This window comes from Drosophila santomea, chromosome 2L, assembly GCF_016746245.2.
Source record: "Drosophila santomea strain STO CAGO 1482 chromosome 2L, Prin_Dsan_1.1, whole genome shotgun sequence".
NCBI lineage: Eukaryota > Metazoa > Arthropoda > Insecta > Diptera > Drosophilidae > Drosophila > Drosophila santomea.
The window spans coordinates 19,125,962-19,149,055 of NC_053016.2; the positions used below are offsets into that span (position 1 = coordinate 19,125,962).

At 40.4% G+C, this 23,094-nt stretch overlaps 2 protein-coding genes and 1 long non-coding RNA gene across 16 annotated transcripts in view; 1 reads left to right on the plus strand and 2 right to left on the minus strand.

The window, feature by feature from the left end:
• Positions 1-23,094, minus strand: part of LOC120458731 (potassium channel subfamily T member 2) — an 89,751-nt gene that overhangs the window by 47,121 nt on the left and 19,536 nt on the right. For 4 of the 13 annotated variants that reach the window (XM_039646487.2, XM_039646484.2, XM_039646485.2 and 1 more), the window contains exon 1: positions 11,406-12,120. The exons of 2 other annotated variants lie outside the window; for them this stretch is intronic. Coding sequence is in view for 3 of the 11 variants with exons in the window: in XM_039646481.1 (XP_039502415.1) it covers positions 18,462-18,742 (281 nt within the window). In the remaining 8 variants the exon portion in view is untranslated. Of the gene's footprint in view, positions 1-11,405; positions 12,122-18,461; positions 19,064-23,094 lie in introns of those variants that run through there. 7 more of the 13 variants (XM_039646481.1, XM_044006928.1, XM_039646493.2 and 4 more) reach the window with 7 other exon arrangements.
• Positions 8,412-10,237, minus strand: LOC120443938. The gene has a single exon (XM_039623386.1). The coding sequence runs from the start codon at positions 10,200-10,202 to the stop codon at positions 8,412-8,414; it is 1,791 nt and encodes a 596-aa protein (XP_039479320.1). The 5' UTR covers positions 10,203-10,237.
• Positions 13,248-13,712, plus strand: LOC120458746. 2 transcript variants are annotated; one of them, XR_005617221.1, is made up of 2 exons: positions 13,248-13,476; positions 13,535-13,712. It is a non-coding gene; the product is annotated as an uncharacterized LOC120458746 (long non-coding RNA). The 2 variants fall into 2 exon arrangements; XR_005617222.1 differs by having other exon boundaries at positions 13,248-13,470.

Consider the following 23,094-nt stretch of genomic DNA (forward strand, 5'->3'; position numbering starts at 1 on the left):
TTTTTTTTGCGCGTTTTTGTTACATTGTGAAAGTATTTTTTTTCGATGTTTGATGTTTGATTTTTCCATTGATAAGTTCCTGAGGTACAGCATCACAGGACGGTATACGATTACAGCAGAGTGTCTATTCCTTATACTTTGGCAGCACTTTGCTGCTACAACTTGCTCACTTTGCATACGTTTGTCAAATCCAATCGAAACCCATTTCGCCCGACACTGCGGAGCTGCTGGAATTCGAGACTCCTTGGGAATATCTAACGAAACCAGCTAACACAGGGCAGGAAACCCTGCTGTAGTTGGCCGATTAGCAAACAAGATGGTGTGGAGCAGAGTGCGACTTACTCCTGTAAAAAATGCAACGCGTTGGCTGGCAACGGTAAAAAATGTGTCACCAAGGGATAGAGCAAGGGTCCTTTGCCTGAACGAGGATGCAGTCTAGCTGTATGGCAGTGCAGGACAGGGAGCACTTACGCCGTTACTCGTATTCGACCAACGTTCGCTGGGAAAACGCAAAATGACTTTAAATTGAGAAATCGCTTTGTGTACGCTCTGTTCGGTTCGGTTCGATTCCGCTGTGTTGTCGCTACGTGCCACTTGAATGCCACTCCAAAGGGCAGGGGCACAAACGAAGTTATGCAGTATTTTCATTGATTTCTTCTGCACAGGCCAATGAAGACGGTCCTCGTTCTTACTGGCGCCCAATGCGGGGCATGCTACTGGTATACCTACTGGCGCCCAACGTGGGGTATTTCAGGGTGTACTCACAGAAATTAAACGCGCCAAAATGGGAGGCAGCAACACCTTTAACTACAGCACACTTAAGCGGCAAAAATCAAGCTAAAGCCCTGCCTGTCTACGAGCAATGCCTTCTGCACTTCGCTTGAGTGACTTGCTGTTCTCGACATGCAGCGCAAATGAGTTGGCTAATGTGACAGGGGCGAGGAAGGCCAAAATTCGGACAAAAGCCAGGCAAAAATGTGGCCGTGACAGGTATGAGCTGGTTTTATGGCTGATTTGGCCGCTGGCAAGTGCATTCGCCACACATCAGCTGGCAAATGCGTTGTGCACATTACTCATACGAGCCATAAACAATTTAAAAGCATGCATTAAAGACCGCGCTCTGTGCCACTGCCACCACTTCCTGTGAGCGCAAAAACATTCAGCTCATTAAATATTGAACACGAATTTATGACCAACTGGAAAATACGCAGAAACAGAGATAGAGAGATACCGAAAAGGCATATAAAGGGAAAATGAAGGCAAATTGCAATTTGAATTTGGTCCTGTGAATTCGCAGTTTCCTACTCCCCCCGGAGAAGTAGGGCTCAATATTATTACGCAATTTGAATTTTCTGGAATGCATAAAAAATCTTCCAGAGAGCACGGCGCCTGGTTATTAATAAAGTATGCCCGATCCATCCCTATGTGAATTCAAGAAAGTGCTAAATTCAATCAGCGCAAATTAAATTTCCATCTAGGTTAGAGGCGAAAATCGCCGTCCATTGCAATAAATTCAATTTATTTTAGCCAGCCTTTGTTTTGTCTGGCAGTGCGAACTGAAACACTTACAATTAATATTAATTTTCGCTTTGTCCGCAATATTTAATGCAAAAGTTTTGTGCACGTCAGTTCGCATCAGGTCAGAAGCGGCCACATAATTGTCACTTAAAAGCTTTCACATGCTCTTTCTTTTTTACTTATTTATCTTGCTTTTCTGTCTCAATTATCTACCTGTCAGTTAGCATTACCAGGTAAGAGCCACAATCAATTTGGGAGCAGTAATCGGGAAAATTGCCTAAAAGTTCCATCGCCTTTCGGCAAAGAAAGCTAAGGTGTTTAAACTATACCATTGGACAGTAACGTCCAGCTTAAACTTAAACAATCTATTGCTAAGTAATATAATCTCGGAGACTTTTTGGAGAGAGATGCGACCAAAGAAGTTAATACACCAAACTCCAAATTTATAAAAATGTCCTAGTTTGTTTGCAATCCACATTAAGCTACTACAAATTTTTTATAATGCGAAACATTGTATCTTCAATTTGTATTAAACATGGGGCACTCAGAGCTGTAAGTGAATCATCTAAGACGGATGGAAATGCCATTTAATCAGGATTTTCAGACATGCGTCCTATTTAATACTCCCCGAATTTCGAAAGCTTTCGAAATAATAACCGGCTAACTTAATGAACCCTCAGCTGGGCCCTCACCGTACCTGAGGCAAATTAGCAAACCTTTCCAATTACAATTCACAACTTCGTACTCTGCCTACTCTATTACCAACGCAGCGTGATGATTTACCGGACCGGACTCATAGTTCCGAGCTAAAATTAATAATTAACCAGGAGGGACTGTGGGCAAATTTAAACTTTGCACGTCACAGGAGCAGCTGTGACCGCATGAGCTGGCCGCAAAATGCCTCTTGCTTGTAAACTATAATTGTTATTAATTTTTGCCAATTTGCATGATGACGATGTACAATGAATTACCGCACCGGCTCTCCGGCTCTCCATCTTGTGTTGATTAAAAACTTTCCGAGCGACAAAATCGATGATGAAATTAAGTAAACAATCAATTTGCGTTGGCCAGAAATGAATGAATGAATTCCGCCTTAGTCGCTAAGCAAACACTGGGCCGCCCTTTCCGTGAATCCCCTTGGTGGGCCACCCCTGGTTTCGGTATTTACGGCTATAATGAAAGTTGTTTCTGTCCCTCCATACAAGCAAAATACATTTGCCTTTGTTCGGGCGACTGGAGAAAGGTAATTCATTTGGTCGCTGGTGCTGTCCTGCTGTTTCTGCTAATAAAACACGTCTTCCACTGCGAGAATTATGCATGAGAATTATCAACTTGGCCCTAAGGCCATCCGTTTTTGCACTACCCTTTCTTCGCCGGCCTGTTTCTTCGAGTGTACACTTCCCGTCCCTGTGTTTGAACAGCCTGTTGCTGTTAATACAATAAAATGGCAAACTCATCGCACTCAGCGAGGCCTAAAATATGGTTGGGGTCCTTTATGGGTGGGCCACGGCCCCCCATCTGCATTTATTGGCAATTGTCAACAGTCATTATGTGGGCCAAAAGTTTGCCATCCAGTCTAAATATAACATTTCATCGCTGCACGTGTCAAACAAATAAAGTGGCAAGTTTACAGGAAAAATAGTTGCGCCAAAGTTGGAATAAATTTCTGAAAACTTTGCTTAAATAAGTAATGAGAGAAAGGTTGTTTGCGCGTAAGTCAGGTGCTTACACCCACAATTTATCGCAGTGTTTGTATTATTTTGTATATTTTGTAAATTTCGAATGATTTAAATATTAGGCAAGGAATGTGCCAAGATTGTGTAGTTGTCTCACAGGAGTTTGCAACCACTCAGTATCTTAAAAGCATGCAACACTATTCATTGCTAAAATTATGTGTGTATGCGCGTAAAATATATAAGAAAGATCTTATACCGAAAATTTGTAAAGATTATATTTTCTTTTCTCATCAGCGTTTTGATGCATAATATGAGCAAAGTGGATTTGAACAATTAAATCCTCCTTTCAGGCTAAAGTCCGTGTGAATCGCAACAGCCTGGAATGGTGGCGATTAATTATTCATGCATAAATTACAAAAAATAAATTGTTTACACGAGCCACATGCCTGGGGCGGCAACCCTCGGCCTACTTCTTGGCTGTCAACATGTGGCTCGGAGCGTTTAAGCCAAATTTAGGTGGCACAAGCTGCTAAGGCGACTCAAGCTTGTTTTAGAGCTCGTGTAAATAAATTAAGCGGCTTAGGATTGCATGTGTCGGCTGCCGTGGCTTCTTGTTTGCCGTTTGTCGCGCTTTTGTAATTAAAACACTTGAGAAGCCTCTGAATGGAGTTTCTCCACGAACGCGTGCGATTCCCTCTAATGGAGCTATTGTTGTGCCAAAGGGCTCTTTAGGAGCAAGTGGACCTAAATTAGTAGGACAAACTATGCTGGTAATTACTCTTACAGAGTGTTGCACTTTCCCTCGCCTACAACGAGCTTAAAGTTGCTGATAAAGCCATATTAAAAACCATTTTACAGGCCTTCCATCTCGTCCACGTCCTTTGCCCAACTCAGCAAGGTACGTACATGTTGTAAGAGCTTTGCTCTGAAAGATGAAGAGTGCCTGGCGAATCTTTTGCATAAATTATGCAGCTGCGCATATCGATGGCATTTTCAATTGAACAGCACGCAACCTGCACAACCGCAACCCCATGAAAGCGGGATAAAAAATAGACTACTGAGTAGCGTCAGTTCGTAAAACGGCGGAAATTTAATTAAATCAATGTGTTGATTTAATTGAAATGCGGTGTCGGTGACAGTGGCCATCTTAATGCACGGTTCGCCGGGCAATGCAATTAATTTGCATGATAATGCACCTTGCAAACTGTCATAGCTTGATTGGCGATCAATAATGCTCTCTATCCTAAGATACCTGAGCACATTTGTGAGTTCGCGGCAGGACTCGCCCGCTCATCCTGGCAAATAGACACAGGACTTACAAGTTGGCTGCGCGTCTTTGGCATTTGAAGTAAATGTTTAATGTATGACACACCATTATTTTTCAATGGGCAACTCTTGGAAGTAACGTTTAATTGAGCTCAGTTTTGGTACGCCTGAAGTTTTGAAAATCTCTTCAAATAATTAAACATTTTTTATCTAGGAACTCAGATCTGTATAACTGACGCAATAAATTCGATTGATATTTGAGCACAACAATGCACGGGTTTGAAACTATAACTCTTTGACTATGGTCCCCTGCCATCAATCAATGATAGGAAAATGGAAAAAGCGATTTTAGTTTTCCGCTCTGCATTGTCTACCAGTTTTTGCGCAAATTCCAATTGTTGTAAACCATTAATCCGAAAGACAGACTTCTATATGCAATAGTAAAATATGAACCGACTGCGCGTTGACAGGCTGTCCATCAAACTGCCCCTTGTTCTTTGGGCTGCAATGTGTCGAAGGGTTTGTTTGCTGTTTGTCTGAATGTTTGCTTGGTCCTTTGTTGCAACAACAAGAACAAAAACAACAGCCAGGAAAGCGGGTCCAAACAGGACATTCCCTGCCCCTCCAGCCGCCAACTATCTGTGATTGTCATGCACTTAGCCAGGCCTGACATAAGCCGACTCGTTCCCGTTCCGTTCCCTTCCATCGGCTGGAAAAGCTGTCAGTTGTGAATTTACGATTTTAAAGCCGTGTGCGGGAAAATGGTCTTCGAGTGTAAAGCGAAATAAAAATCTTGATCCGGAGCTGTAGGAAATTTCAATGCATTTTGTGCTTGGATAATTGATGAATACCATGCCTCCTCGCCATGACTCTTTAAGCTTGCCCTTAAATGACTACTAGTCATTCAGCTTTCTTCTCCGCTTTCCCTCTGCACCGACCATATTTTTTTATTGCATCTGCATTGTCCTGTTGCCGTTGCTCGCTTAATATCCCTGGGCCAGGACGAAATGGAAAAGGCGGAGCAGGCTGCTAAGCTTGGCCAATATTTGACTTAAACAGAACTTTTTCCTAGCCAGAAGAGCAGTTGGCAGAAACAGCGCCAGCCCTGGGGTTCTTTACTTTTCACACTCCGCCCAGCAGGACTTTCCCCCATATCTTTGGCAGCCCGTTGTGTTGGCTTTTCCACACTAATAGAAAACAGCAAAAATGGAACAAATGTATTATATGTTATATCGTTTTGTTGAATAATTATATTTGTTGCTGGTCTCTGCGTCCATTTATAATCAATGAAAAGCAGATATATTGTAATTTACAACACAACTTATCTATCTGTTTTCTAAAACTGATATGTAATTGATACATATATATGAGGATGTATCCTTAAAAACATCAAACTGCATTGCTTTCTATATAGCATTAACTGTTGCGACATTATTTGGTGTAGTGCTTGCAAAGCGCATTCCTACATAAAATGAACTTTTGACCAAATATTTTGCTGACTGCTTCAATGCGGTTAAGTGACCTGACCCAGCCACTTGTGCTGGTTTGCCATATTTTGACAGCGAATTGACCGACAAATACTAATGGCATGCATATGCATTGTATTGTAGCGTTGGTTTAATTATTCTCGCATTGCAGGGAAGAAAGCCATGGATGAAATTAAATGCGATGCCCAGCGGAATTTGCTTGCAAAAAAGGTAATGTAAACATATGGGTTTTTATTCTAATGAATCTATAACCTTAAACTAGGGCCTTTCAGCACATTCTCGAATGAAGATTGACATGCGAGGCGTCCATTTCGCTGGCTTCCCTTGGGAGAACGTAGTCCAATCAGGAACACACTCCTTTAGCGGCACACATTGTCAATCAGCAAATAACAATCTGACAAATGCAAATACCAGAAATTCAAATTGTATGTGATATAAATAATTCACACTGAACGGTGGGACGGCACAGCCAAAGGGTACTCGTGTACATATACATATGTGAAAAGTTCGGTTTCTGACTTCAGTTTTCCCGGATTTTCCGGTAGATGTTACAATTTAAATTTTAATTAAATGATAAAATGGAAAGAAGCACAATCGTAACTTTAGCTGCGGGATTTCGTTTTCGATTTAAACCTTAAACCCATTCCAGGGCTTTCGACGGCTCACGTGACGCACACGCCCTGTGGTTCCCAGTGTGTATCCTTTGCGGGATTGTGTCACCTTACACTGTTTTCTTCAGCCCAATTTTCGTTCACTGACGTCAATCGATTGATTTTCGAGTGTGTTTTCCGGGTCGCTCCATTTCATCCCTAATTGCAGTTGACCAGCAGTCAGATACGTCCAGCTCATCAATCGTATCATAGGCATTTATTATGCAGTAATTAATGGTCGCACCCCTGGAGTTGGGACAGCCCTCATTCGAGGTCAAGGTTGGCCATTGGGACCCCAGTTCTCATATGTCGACTCTAAGCTTTATTCTCACACTCAATCTGAGCAACGGACATGTCGGCATCGGCTGACAGAGCCTCTTGTCTGGTGGCCCTAGCCATCATAAATGCCCGGCATATCGTCACATATGTCATTTGTGGCCCCTTTATGACTGAGTTTTTATTGTCATTGATGAGGGCCCAGATAGTCAAAGAAGGCGGCATGATGTAAGCTCCCCGGCACTCGCGCTTAAATAATTTATTTAAGAAATTATGGTGTTTAGAAGCAGGTATATTGTCAAGTTTATAGCCTACGCTACGAGTGCCAAACAAGTGTTTAATAATAATCCTATATGTGTATATATGTATGTATATATGTAGACTTTATAAATTAATACATCATTTGTTTCACTTTTCCTGATTTCTATATTGGAGGAGAGCCCATTAGTACTTCCAATAAGAAAACACAAATAGCTATCAAAACGTATTATTAAACAAAGCATTAGCTCCTGCAACTTAAAAATCCAGTTGTTAGTAGGAACTTCGGTGGATTGTAGAAAATAAAGTAGTGGTGATTGAAAACTACGGATACATTACGGTCGCACAGTTCCTGAAAGTAACTTATGTGCCGATATTGTGGATTCATGGTCAGTTTGCTGGTTTCAGCACACATAATGCCAAAAGTGCATAAGATTCGTGGAAGTGTTCATAGGCCGAGAATTCCTGTCCCCAGGCACTACGATGGATATTGATACCACTCCAAGGAAGCAGTGCAACCTGCTTCGGCTGAGGAATGTCTTAACAAAATATTACCAAACTTATGCACGTCTTCTTGATTGGCAATAACAGAAAAACGGGACTGATAGGAGTAATATATCTTTCAGATTCCTTTTAGAGCAGACCCATGATTTCCTTATTGTAGTAACTCAATTCATTTCATAGAGTTTCATCCAAATGCATAATGGGCCACGATAACGGATAGTCCTTGCAGAAGCTTTTTTTGTGAACGTGACTTGCAGTATCAGAATAGTAGTAATTGTTTGTTACTGCCCAACTGCTTTCAGGATATTTTAATGAAATTAATTTTCTTTACGGTCACTGTTGCTGCCCTAGCCAACAAGAAAAGAACTATTTAAGCTCCCCTCTTTTTTTTTTAAATTTTTATAGTGAACTAAAGTCTCTTAAAAATATGCATTTCCATTTAAAGGTCATACCCGTGCATCTTTGCAATAATTTATTTCAAGTCTTGCGCTTATCTAAAAAGCTCTGCAGGCGCGTAATCAATTTAAACAGTACAGATTCCTATGTCATGTACTGACATGAAAATTAATTAAATGTAAATTAATACAACATTTCATAATGAAGATAGGTAAGAATGGTATAATTTTTTGGTTAGTGGCTCTATTATATTTCAGAATTGAATATGGAGTGCACACACAATTTTTGAACACTAAGAAAACCGTGTAAGAGAATTGAGTATTAAACATTTGATTAGTATTTATAAATTTAACATTTATGAGATATTTTCCTGTCCAATTTTATTTGCTCAACCTTTCTCGCTTTATCCAGCCAACAACAACTTCCCCGATGAATACACAAAAAGCTAGAGCACCACCGATCCGGAGTATCACCCAACAGACTTTATAATCCTGCAGCTTTAGCGCTTGATAGCCGATCACAATGGGTAGCTTTTCCAATTGTGTGTACTTCTGTGTGGAGATAAGCTCCCGAATCGCTTCGTCACTCCAGTGATAGACCAGACCGGCACTTAAGACCTGAAGTGTGTAGTCCTGCAGAGGCAGTGCGTAGATCGAATTCTTTTCCAGAACCGCAGTATAGGCAATTCCGCTGACCATATTTAGATCCTGGGACCTACATAAAGCCCTACGGGTAGTGTGCATTTGAAGCACCGTGAAGGGGTCCTTATTGTAGGAGAATGTCTGGTAGGCATAGCTCGTATTCAAATCAACGATCATCTTCATCTGCTCTCTGCTACTCACAATCCAGATGTTCGGAATGAACTTGGATAAAAACGCGGGATTCATTTGCTGCTTCATGGTCATGTAATTATGGTGGTTACAAATCACGGTTATGTTACTGTCGCGCAGTTCCTGAAAGTTATTGATGTGCCGGTACTGGGGTTTCATGGTGAGAACGGTGCTAGTTTGTGCCGCCACATAGCACGACAGAATGAGGCCTGTAACACTCATCACAATGGTCAGCTGTCCCTTGACGGACCTGAGTCGATTCCCTTGGGGAGTAGACAGGGACAAAATGCAACTAAGCACCCGAAGGTTAAGTACCATGTTGAGGAACTTCTCACGTCGTGGATGGCCTTTGACTCGATCGCTTAGGGTGCCAATTATGACCTCCATGAAGCTTAAGAGGACGTAGTATCCACCTATGGTGATGGGTGTGGCCAGCCCGAAGACCAAAAAGAACCGATCAAACATTGGCAACTCCGGTCCGCATGGCACGGTAATGGATAGGGCTGTGACTCCTAAAAGAGGCTGTGTCCTGCTTCCGTTTGGGTGTCTAAAGCTAATCAACTGGCCGGTTAGTGCTAAGTCTATCTCTCCCCGAACAGTCCTTGCGATGATTTCTTCTTGAGTAATATATGTGTCGATTGGCCATTTCAGTAGCATGGTGATATTGTATCTGTGGGCAAACTCCTTAAAGGAGTTGTAGAGAGATCCAGCTGGCCTTCTAAAACCCGTTTTTGGATCAAAGCAATCAAAGTTCCTTGGTGGCACCATGTCGGGCACAGTAAAAGCATTTTTTCCCATGAAGTTTCGCCAAAGAGCGGGATATATTTTCTTTTCCTCAAAAGGTTTGTCGATCACTTGCACCATTGGCTGGGGAAATGGATAAAGTCGTCGAGTTGTTAATGTACGTTCTATTAACGCAAGATTAAGGAACTTGTACTTAGATGCCTCAAAAACAATATTTTTAAGAAAAACTTCAGAAGGGCTCATCTGTAACCAGATTAAAATTCTGGTCTCTCTGATATGATTAAGATCGTCAGCCAACGCCGAGAGTAACAATGCATCCTCGTTAGATTCCATGTACACCAGAGCCAGAAAGTCCTTGTTAAAATGGTTTACCAGTTCAATTCTTTTAGTTTCGTCCATGCAAATTAAAGGCCACGATGTGGGATATAGTCCGTGAAGAAAATCATTTTTATTATCTTTTCTTTGCATAAGAAGAATGGTTGAAATAGATCTCTCTTTGTGCACCGCTTCCAGGAAATTCCTTAGAAATGTATGTTGTTCCCTTGCAGAAACCACTCCACCGACCAAGAGCCATACTAAGAGTTTTATTTGCCTCATTTTTTATGGCCTTTTGAAACTGAACTGATGTCACAGACAAAGGTGCCTTTCGTTTTAAAATGCATATCCGCATACTACTAATGTAATTTAAATCAAACCTCCATCTAAAGTGCTCGGCTAGCCAGCAATCAAGTTAAGCATTACGTATGCGCACTGTAAGCCGCGAACTGCGTTTTCAAATTTAAATTAGCATGAATATTAAACTCAAATTACTTTCACACCGCGCCACCTCCAGGTTCCTACATATTTAATTAAAGGCAGAGCAGTCATTGTGCCCCAAGCTCAAAAACTTTCGAACACACATGTTTATGTCCTGCCATACGGTAGTGCTTTTATTCCGGTTTTGGTTACTTTCCCCCTAAAACCTACTCGAGCTGAAGCCCCTCAACGACATAATTTACAAAGCGCTTTGGCAGCTGTCTACCTCTGTCTGCAGTCTCCCGACTCCCGGCTCCTCCTGGTTATGGCTCCTGGTTCTTGGCTCCCGGCTCTTCTGCCTCCTTATCGACACTTCCGACTCTCCTCCTCATCCTCTTATCGTTGTCAGTCGCAGTTTGTGTTTGTGGAAGGAAGGATGAATTCAGAGGAAGTCGGAGGAAGCAGAGCATTCCAAGCGCATTTAATGCGCATAATGTCAAATGCAACAAAGCAACGGAAACAACAAACCTCAGTACAAAACCGCAAATGGAGGAGAAAGAGAAGAAATGCAAAAGGGCAAGGGGCTTTCTTCTGCCCAAGCTGCACACACACCAAATTTTTAAACAAGCTCAAGCAGGGAAATTGACCTGATTTTTTTTTTTTTTTTTTTTGTAAATTTTAAGCCAACATGTTAACAGGCTAATCCGGTGAGTGTTGTCTTTATTGGAAAATTTAAGGACAAAGGATTCAAGCATTATTTACTCCTGTTCATTTGAAACATTCCCCATCATTTTGAGGGCTTGTGAGTGCGGAACCAAGCCCAGATAAATACTGGCGCCCCCAACTACTTTAAGTGTGCATGGGGCATGTACCTTCAGATCAACTTTTATTGATATAAAAAATTACCCACGTTGAGCAAACAACCGGGAAGGCAAAGCGAGAATTGGTAAGGACAACATTTCCGTTATAACGGAAGCAGAACACGGATGCGGATGCGGATTCACTTTCGATTGCACACTTGAGTCGAGAGCGGAGAGACTTGAATGTTACGGTGTTCCAACGTACCTTTGGCATTATCTAGGCCCAGGGAAGTGCCAGGTATGTGTGGTGTTTAAGATTTTGAGCGTTGTCTGAGGGTTTTTATTGAAGCTGAGCTGCTTTTCGCTGGCCGACAATGAGGCCCAGAGGATACCGTATTGCGCGAGCGCGGCATTGGCAATAAATTCACGACGAAACTTTTGGAACTTGGGATTCTGCTCAGGTGGATGCCCCAATAAATATGGGCTCATGGGTCAACTGGCTGGTCACAGCTTCATTTATTTATGCACGTGGAGTTGTAGACAGCGCACAAATTCGCACGGAACTTTTATTGCCACTTGTATCATGCGGTGTGAAATTAAATATTTAACGTGATCTTGGTGATTTATTATTTTCGTCTTATTGATTTATGTGGGCCATGTGGAAAATAACACAGCCGCCTAGTTTGGCTACGATTTATGGCAGCGTTTTTATTTAAGCGATTTTATTAAAACTAGTTACTATTCTACGACTAAACATATAACTGCTAACTGTGGGCAGATGCAATTTTAGTTAGCAATCCGATTTCCATTACTAAAAAATCTCGCTTTAGGAAAATGTCATCGACACACGACACGACACGAACAATTCAACGAAACTCACGAACGCACTCACGAACACTCGCTCTCTCGCTCACTCTTTCGGTAGGGCAGCGAGGGAAAAACTCTAAAGAAAACTCTGGCTTCGGCGGCGAGCGTTCGAGGGAAATCACATGTTTCATGTGCAGAGTATAAAAACAAACTGAATGCCGATTCCACAATGCCGACAAATCCGACCGACTAACATATATTTTCACAATCCCGATGTTACGGAGTAACATCTCTGTTGGAGGATTTTCCGAACGGGGAAAGCTCAAAGCTCCTCTGTAAACTCGCTAACAGTGCGACCCACAATTGGGCTATGTTACTTGGCAGTTGTTCTTTTTTGGGCCAAGTTCCCACATAACTCGCACTTGTCGGGGAAATGGAAATAAAGGTAAAGACAGACAGTCGTGCAACTTCACAGTGCAATTAACGCTTGTTTATGGCTGCCCAGCCTCAATTCACTGCGATTCGTCACCCAACTCAGCTGTAAATTCGAGCTTCAGCTTTGCGGCTGTAATTAAATTCGGCCAAGCAGCAACAGGTGTGCGGAAACCACAGGAAACTTGCGGCACTTCAAACTTAGCAATAAGCCACAGAAGTACAAGCTACAAATAATAAATGTTAAATGGAAGCTGGCAGAAAAAATTGGTATTTTAACCTGCTTAAACAAAATTTAAAAAAATAAAACAAGACAAGACTATTTGATACCCGTTGGGGAGCGCGAGAAAGTAAACATTTTTTTTTAGAGAGAAGAATAGTAAGTTTACAAAAATTGACTTTTATAAAAAGTGATAGAGACTGTAAGGAATTGGTTTTTTTGTTTAAAATTTAAAAGTCAAACTTAGTTAACATGTACGTCTGTACTATCATATATTCATTGTAGTAAAATTTATCTTCGCCTACAAAACTATAAAATATTCCAGCGAGAAAAAATTATTAAATATTTTTAATAGTTTTTAAATGGTATCTTGAGAAACTGGTTAGCACAATTAAATCAGTTTCTGTGGTTTCATATTTAATAGAAAATTTAATAACGAAACCATTTAAAGATATTTCCTGATACATATATGGTTTAATAATTAGTTACCACTTAAGATCGTGCATGATGCTTAGATAACTAAGCCTCACCTTCGCCACTAAATCATTTTAAGATAAGTGATATATAGGAATCCGTAAAGAAAAACAAATAGATATTTGGCCTGAGCTCAAGCTGAGCCAATAAATCAATTCCAACCAAAGTCGGCCGGCAACCAAGACGCTTAAGGTTAGTACAGGCATTCCTCCTCTGAATTTCATTACGAATGCCAGACACAGGGACACGCAGCTGGATGGCCACTCAAGCCAAACAGTTTGCCAGGACGAACGGACTAGAGCATCCGAAGACCAAAGGACGCCGGTCAGGCATTCAAGTTGCCAGGATGGGACAACAAAACAAGGCAGCTGCCTCCAGTCAAGTCAAGTGGAAAGCGGTCCTGGTGACAAGGGGCAAAAGTGTGTTAACATACTAATATTCACTTTGCATCTTAATCGCAGTTGTCCCGGGCAAAGGATGTTATTGCATGGGAATGGGATAGCCGAGAGTCCGCACGGCTATTTCAATTGCTGTCTGTAGTTGATATAATCGACATTATGCGGACGTATTTATGCAGCTCATGTGGAGGTAATTTGTCGAAAAATTGGACATCAATGAATAATAAATAATAAACCAAGAGAGGAAGTTAATGCTTAAATTTGTAAGCCTACTTTTGAATAGTATACGGCACTTATTACCTAAACGTTTTAGAAACATGTTGTAAATTAATTGGAGTGCCATTTAGACAACAACATCCTTTTTAAATGTTTAGTTTATTATATATTCAAAATAATATTATGGCGCCATCTGTTGTTCTGTTAAAAAGTTAACAAAAACGAAGTCTCCAAAAAAAGCTCGGCGCAACCAAATACAATAAAAGCTGACAATGTCCTTTGAAGCTCACTTGCACCGCTCAACTCTCCTCCTCGTCCTGTCGCACTATACATTTTACGTCTCTTTCCTTTGAGCTTGAACTGCGAATAACAAGGTGAAGGCATAAGCAGCACGAACACGTGGTTGAGCCACACGTAAGAGAAGAGAAAAGAGAAAGGTAGGTCATGAAAATTAAAAAGAGAACAGGGAAACTGACGGAAATGAAAACATGTGCGACTCATCGCCAACTTCCAAGAGCGGTCATTGCTTAGGCACAGTTCACATTCAATGTAACTGACATTTTCTGTGGCCTTTTCCGTGGCATTTTCGCAGCTTTTCCGGAGCATCGTGTCCCTGTCCCTAGTTGACCTCCGTTGGCCTTCAGGGCTGCTGCTGCATTTGCAACTGCCCTCTTGCCTAATTGGCAATTTCAGTGAAAGCAAATTGTCGTGGCCGTTAATGGCTGCCGTTTCTGTTGGCTTCCTGTTGATTTCAGACTAATGAATTTAACACACGCACATTCTATATGTGGAAAATGAATTTAAAAATCTAGGCGATGCTCAGGTCTGCCATCCCATGAACTTGTTGCATTAATGTTTTAATGAGACCTTATGACGCAACGAGGCGTATACGTAATGTGCGCTATGACGCGCGCCGGAAAGTATGCTGCACAACACATTAACCATCCAAGGAGCAATGCCTTTAAATGGATTTACCCTTGTGGTTATGAATAGCGAATCGCTTAACGGTTGCTGAGTAGGGACTTGCGACGGAGTGTGCTTGGAAAATGTTATTAAGTAGTTGAGCAAGGCAACGCGCACTCGATTTATCGAGTTTGCTTGCGGAGCAGCCGCATTGCGAACTAGCTTTGCAAATTGTTAAGTCCATAAATTCAGGATGACGAAATTTGTCGACTTTATAATCATATAAAATGCGAAACTGAATGTATTATTCATATCCGACGCAACATTCATCAGCACTAAAGTGGGCCGCTTGGTATGTTTAAGCCCCTTAAAGTATTTTCTATTCTATCCACTTTGCTTTTCGAGCAAATCAAACAGCCCAATATCATTATTCAAATTTGTACAAACGTTGTAGGCATAAGCAGAAATTATGGTTAGTCATTCACTTTCGCCTGAAAAAATACCTCTTCGTATTTAAAATGTGATATAATTATATACCTTTCTAAGAACTCAATAAGTGTGTAGAGTACATAGAAAGGAATCTTAAAATCTCACAAAAAAAAATTTACTATTTGTAAGAGTAGTATTATTTATATTGTACATTGGATAGAAAAAATGACTACCCAGATATACTCTTTTATATATAGTAAGACGATTGAAACGTATCAGTAACAATATTTGTATCGAATTATCAGACAATGATGGAAATTCGAAACTGAAATGCCACAGAGACCAAGAACTCACAGGCTAAAGAGATTTAACTCGCTGCTAATTGCGCAAGAACCGTTTCACGTCGGACTTACACATTGTATCTCGTACTTTGACATTGACAGCACATATCCCAGAGTTTGGATGTACGGGGTAGCAAACTCGCACGTAAAACACAATTAGGAGGCACGCACACGACGCTGGGCATAAACGTAACATAAACAATGCGAAAACATTAACCATAACACAGGACGCATCGCAGGCACTGCAAAATTTGCGGCATAGTGCGGAAAAACCAGGAGTTATTCACCTGCAGGACCAACAAGAAGGGTCGTCCTTCGGCCGTGATGATTTGCGGCATTTTTATGATTGTTTTATGGGGATGTAAGGGAAAAGATGAAATGCGGTCCATGAAAGCAAAGACCACTACGGAATGCGAAAAGTCATTTGCGAATTTCACAAATTCCTTTGAGGAATTCGCCTTGGAACAACAAACGCAGACAAAAGGTGTTCTCTTTCAGATAAAACATTATTAATAGCGCACCAGTCAAGAGGTAACTTCGTGGGCTCCTAACAGACAAATAACCAAGTTTACACATGATAAAGTCTATTCTGCGCACATTTATATTGTTACTTATACTTACCACAGTCAAGGGCGAAAATCTTACGTTAATTTAGACACTTTTACTCACCTGCAAAAGAAAGGAGAACAATTTATGAAACAATAAAATAAGTACTCGGAGAAAAGTTTTGTTTCTTAAATGGTCATGCTGATTAGAAAGATGGTTTATGTATATTTAATTTAAAATATATATAATAAATTATATTCTCAAGAAATACCAGATTGGTCTCGATATTATATACAATGATTTAAAATATTTTGGGTAATCATTTGGCTTTGTTGCTCGAAGTGAGTATGTACTCAGACAATAAGTATTTTATTGTATCTCATCCCCTTCCAACGTTAAAGTGTCCAACGTGAGGTGTGTGTGACTAGAAACTAAACCTCTTAATGTTCTTCACTAGCTCTTGATATATGAGCCGGAGCTGGGTGGCGGTTTTGTACCGACTTTTATGGGCTATTGTTGAGGGATTTTTTGTTGTGAAGAGGTGAAGCTTTGTGTGCTTATGGCAATAAAATGGCTTAAACGCTACATAAGAGACTTGGCCAAGTGCTGCGCATAGTTGAGATCTCAGCCACGAAACGCCGTTAAAGCGACGTTAAACCAAGTCTAGTATTCCACTACCCCACTTTACTTAAGCCCGGTGATAATCATTCATTTCAATTACACGCTTTCACATTAACAGGGGGTGGAATCCATTGCGGAACCGCGCTTAATTAATGGTTTTCCCACAGACTAGGGATGCACCAAGCCAGGAGATGACAAGCCAATCGCCAGGTCGGCTTCTACCCATTGGTGTAATCAGCAATTAAAGAGGTGCCGATATCTACACACCGAAATTAGGGGAGAACCGAGCATAATTGAGTTATTTGCACTAATTGGCATTCACATGCTGACGATGTAAATTGACTGAGCTGCAGACAAAAGCCCCGAAAGTTAGCACAGCAAACTAACGAGCCTCCTGGCACTTGTTTGGTCTGAGTGTCTCGAACTGCCACCCACCACATTGGACTTCTCATATTTCATTCAAAAATTTCTAAGCCCAGTTTCCGGCTGGCAGCTACGTGCCACATCCTGCCGACCAAACCCAAGCCACTTGCATTACAAACACGCTGGCCACAAAACTCAAACAATTGTTGAATCGGCCTGGATGGTTTATGTCTATAAAGATAGCAAAGTGCCATGAGTAAGCGTATTGTTCATATAATTATCTGTACTCATCTATTTCAAATTAGCACTTGGGCATGTAGAAGTGGTCCTTCAGTGGTTCCTCTCCCACTCGTATATCCAAATCCCATTAATGCCGCTCTTGGACGGCGATACAATAATCACAGACAGCACTGGATAACGGGATAATAAAAGTCAAAGAGCTGAAACAAAATTAAATTGACCTCGAGGCGGTTTTTCCACGCAAAAGCGATTCTGCGCGGAAGTCAAATTTGATTCAAGCTTTTGCCAAACATTCAAGAGTAAATTTAATAGCTGCAGCACATGGCGCTCAGATTTATATTTGCGCAAAGTTGCTGGATTTATGGAAAACAATTATGCATAAATTGTGTGCTTAGTTGAAATGCGCAAGCATGGGAATAGAACGATTTAATAAGCGTAAATCCGTGATAATAAAAAACTCATTGGTGCCTAAATAGTAGAACCTTATTATTCGACGCAAATGAAATTTGCAACTTCACAAGCAGTGGAAAAATTATAATATATTTAAAATAAATTATATTCCCGTTGAAAAAAGCAAGGTTTTGTATTAATTAGGAGAAATATGCATATAAAATGTAAATTCCTTTGTTTGCTTTAATACCAACTTTTTCTGGTAAAAAAGGAATGGTGAACCATTTGGGAGAATGTCTCGTAAAATCAATGCCAACATTCAATGGATTTTTCGTCCTTGATAGATTAGCTGTAATCAGATGGGGCTTGGGTGGCACGTACCCGAAAAAACAAAATCACTTAGGTAGTATTCCCCTTTGTCAGGCCTTTATACGGATAAGAGCAAATATTTATGTATATTTCAACGCACGCAATCAGCCAAAGCATACAAAAAACACATAAATTCGCCTAAAGGAAAGCCAGCCAACTGAATACCAAACCACATTGCGCCACTCGCCTTGGAACCACCGGCTCGCACAGAGAAAACATTCGCATATAGAATGAAGTAAAGCCAAGATGCAAAAATAACAACAGTCGATCCAAATGCCCTAACTGTTTAGGAAAAAACATCATGACGTGGTATCTAGGAATTATTCCTGCGGCAGCTGTATGGATTCATGCATGCTGACATATAAAATCTCTTGTCAGTTAGGTTTAAATAAGCACCTATACAATTCGATATCCTGGCCTAATAGGACGTAGTCTATCGTCCTATGATATACAAAAACCAAGACAAGGAAATGAAAGATAATTTTCCCCAGTGTACGGAATGCGAAAGCCATGGGGCCTCGATCTTCGATCCGCAAACCCCTAAACCAAACCCAACACGAGCCGTCACTCACCTTTCATCCAGACGCATACTGCTGCGGCTGATGTCACTCCAAACGGACATGGAACGCGGTCGCTGGAAAATGGACTTGGAGAAGCGGCGGACCGCCGGAGCGGGGGGCAGCTGCTGAGGAGGGTAGCCGGCCAAGTCGTTGAGGTCGTCGTTGAAGTTGACATTGCGCTGCAGACGGTGATTGAGGCTGGGCGAGGCCACCGAGGGCATCGAGTAGCTGCAGGTTTGATTATCGTCCGACATGGCCAAAGCGGTGTAGCTCACTTGAAGGTTCTGGCTCATGTCCTTCGGCACGGGAGGCGATACGAGATATGTGTACGATTCTGACCAGGTCACCGGTTCTGACCAGGTCTACATAATTTAGCTGGGTTCTCACACTCGCGGTTCGCTGACACTGCTTACTTTTCACTTTGCCCGGTCATGCTTTGTATCTCAGAGATGCATCTGCACCGAGTACGGTCTGCGGACTGCGAAGGCTTGTTTATTGTCTGGGCGCATGACATATCCGACACTTCATTAAGCACAATCAGCCCAAACAATTGGCTGTCTCTCTCCGTCGTTTGATCCCGCTCTCGTCTTTGACCACATCGCTATTTTCTGCAACTAAGTGACATTGATAAATTGATGACCCGTGACCCCTCCACTATCTCACACAAATCGTCGGTTGGTTAATTGACTGCAGCCAACTTGCAGCACGCAAAAATTTGCAAAAGTTTAGGGTTCAAATACCAAGACGATCAATCAGACAGCCATTCAATCAATCAAAACCCATGAAAATCTCTAAGTCGCTTTGGGAAATCCCTACAACAGCCTTACCCATAATTTAGGCTATTAAAAATTTCAGGTTTTTAATTTTTTGGTGGAAATTGTTTGTCAATATGTATTTTATATTGATAATTGATTTATTGCTTTACCTCAAAATAAAAAAAATTTGAAAATCATCAAGATATATATTGTTATATTAAACCATAAAATACATAAACTATAACTTTTACTCACAAACAACTAAGGACTTTCCTTTTACGAGTATACATAAATTAAACTAAGCCTTTTCTACATGTTTTACGTTATTTCATTAGTATTGTGGTACTGAAAAGATAAAATGGCCTTGTTTATACAAAACTTTCCATGTTTAATATTATTAATTAATCAAATTATGTTCTCCTAAAATAAGTTAGTTAACAGACCCTTTTCAAGCTGAAATGAGCTCGAGGCGTGGCGAACAGCTCTTCTCATCAGCATAATGAAAAATAAATTTCAAAAGGAGACACACCCACGCACACCCCAAAACAAAAAGCTGCAGTTTTGCCAAATGGCGTACACGAGAAATGAACAAAATTAAAATTTCTAGCGCCTTTTTTGGGAACACTTCCATTTGTCGGTAGATTTTCGTTAACTGCAAAATTATCACTATCCCTATGCTGTATTAAGAAACATTTTATTTTACTCTTTTCGGCTAGTTGAGTTTTATGTTATGGGCCCAACAATTATTTAAAGAAAGTAAAAAGCTCCCCAAGGTCATTTGCATGCTAAACCATAACTTGGCCAACTAAGTGCCGCAATTAACAAATGTAAAGAGTGCTAAACTGGAGCCACGCCCACTTTTTCTAAACAGTAACTTTAGTGTTGCACGCGATTGGCCAGCGAAAGTTTCCCAAAACCAAGACATTAAATGGTTCAGAGTCAAACGATATTAAGTGGCCCGGATTTTGGGGCCAATGTACTTTGGCGACATTTGCAAGGTCACGATTACAAACGTATATTAAATAGAATACTTTATGGATGCCATCCAAAACAGAAACAAATAAAAATGTGCAAAATAAACCCAATCTCGAAAAATAAGATGTCTATTTCGGAGTATCGAAATTTCGTATAATTTTTTAAGATTATAATTTTTTTTTATTATTTATTTATATCTGTTTACCACGACCTTCTTAAAGGTGTTCGATTTTATATCACCCTAATGGTCGTACCTTAAAGCAACTTTTTTATAATTTGACTCCAGGAGAAGTAAGAACACTTATAACTTTAACCTTTCTGATTACTAAACTAAATATTACTGCCAGTGTTTCTTATATCTGAGGACCTTTATAGTATTCATGAATATTCAGGTCCATAATATAATTCTGGAAATAGACTGCCCTTTATTAGCTAGCTGTGGTCGCAGAACAATTCCCCTGTCTGAAATTCGACGCACATAAGCAAAGTTGCCTCCTTATCAATTAATGAACTTTCTCACCCCGAGTCCGGAAAGCAGGAAAAAGGATGGATTTTTCCGGGAAAAGTGAAACATATGACAATAGTTTCTTCCTCGTTATATCACCACAGAGAACATTTATTGTTGGGGCCGAAAAGGAAATGTCTTTCAAAATGGCTGACAAACAGAAGTTCTGTAAACATGTGGGAATTGTTGGAGGGAGGATTATCGTCAAGGGGGCACAATAAAAAATGTGTTGGCCTAGCATGTGTTGGCCATAAATTAAATGGTGTAAAAACAAAGCCAGGCCCCGGAATGAGCACATAATACCATATATGTCGACATGTGCGCGACCAGTCTTTACACTCCTTGGAGGAAAGTTCCTTAAAGCTAAGGTGAATCCGCTTTCTAAGAGTCTTTTATTCTAGGTTGACATCCTAAGTAAGCCTATTAAAACGATTCTGTGTGATCTGCTCGTTGTCTGAGTACCACCCACACCATTTGCATGTGAAATGAATGTCCTCCTTCTAAAGAACTGGTCAAAGTTGTCAGCATTCGCTTACCCTTATCAGCAGCGCTTTGAACCCAATTTTTGCACAAAGCGTGACCTTTTCCCCCATTCAAAAGGTTCAGGAAGTAAGGCCACAAGATGTACAAAAAAAGCTTCCATGGTTAGTTTATAAAGTTCTTATGCGAAAATTTTTGGAGTCTAATAACTTTATTATTAATAAGAAGAAGCGCTTCGGCCTAACTTTTTTAAACAAATACAAACATAATCAGTCTTTAAAACTAAAGGAAGATTACTGCTTGCTGGAAAATGTTTGCTATTGCAAAGCTTCTTTAATCTCTTTCATCAGCCAGCTTTTCACCCGCTTTCTTTTCATTGCATTTCATTTTGCTCTCTATCTCTAGAATTGTATAACACTTTTCCCTAATTCTTGGCCAACATCCATGAAAGAGTTTTGTTTTCCCTTTTCCGTTCTTTTTTTCTTTTCGGCGGTTACACTAGCCAAGTTGAAATTGATTTGTGGCTGCTAAGAAAAGTTTAACTTTTTGCGGTCGGGAAATTGAATTTTTATTTCTACTTTGCCATGCCATTTCTTCTGTTTGCATCTTGATATGAGGAGAAAAGTTATCCTTAAACCACATATTCGCGTCGTTTTCACACCTGCCTAAAAAAAGGTTTAAATTAGCAAGTCAAACAAGTTTGTTCGCCGATTCAAGTAGACATTCTATATCTAAAACTTAACGTTTGGCTTAGCATCGATGTGCACATTGTTATTCCACATTCAGGGCAAAACTTTTGAAGGAAAAGTTGAGGAACAACTTTCACAAGTGGATGATGCACATTAAACTAAAGTTGCTAACCGAACTGACTTTTACGTTCATAGATAATTCAAGTTCTTCAATATTCAAGCTGAATGTAATTTTCCTTAAAGAACTAAAAGGATTAGAAGGATTGCCAAAAAATGCTGAACATAGAGTAGAAAGTGGCAGCAAAGAATCACTTTGCTGCCAAAAAAATCTGAAAAATGTAGGTTGACGATGAATTTCTTTCGATGAATCTCCCGAACGTAACAGGCAAATAATATATAAACAAACGATGCCCCTGCTGAGTGGGCGTGGGATCAGACTCTGAGGAAAAAATCAGAAAATAACAGAGGACATACAGTTTGGGTTAATACAGCGTGATAAGTTGTCTGTGTTATACATTTAGCCAAACAAACAACCAGGAATTGAGTCAGTCTGGGCACTCAAGTAATTTTTTTTTGCCGCAACCGTCATCACTTATCAGATAAAAATAAGCATTAAGATGTTTTGGGGGACCCACAACAAATGTCAACCACAAATGCTTTGGGGCAGAAGTTGGGGCAAAAGTTGAAATGTTTTACCAGGAAGAGATTGGATTATACGATTTTTATTTTTTTGAGACCAGTTTTGCCCTAGATCCCAAAAGTAAATCAAATAAAATCATCAAAAAGTGTGTGCAGAAGAAAACAAAAAGCAAATAATTTCCAATGCAAAAGCTTATGTTTAATATGATCATTTATGAATAACAAATAAAATGCTTTAAATTTCATATATGTAAATCAGTATTAGTTTTAAATTTATTTGTGAAATCTATCAGACAAATGCAATTAGCCAATGGAATTAGCACAAACAAGCCCAGTTTTCATTTCAAATCCTAAATTCCGACAACGCCAAAATGTCACCAACAAGCCTACAAACATTTACTGAACCATGAACTTTGGCTCATTAGTCAATTATACGAGAGGAGCCTGGCGATGCTATCCACAGCGGGATTCGCAGAGTGCCAAGTGAATATAAAAGTAATCAATCTAAATGGGACATGGCAAAATAACTCTTAGGACAACAAGTGGAAATTGGTCCACTTTAATTAATCTCAAAAAGCGAAAACGCTATAAATTTGCCTAAC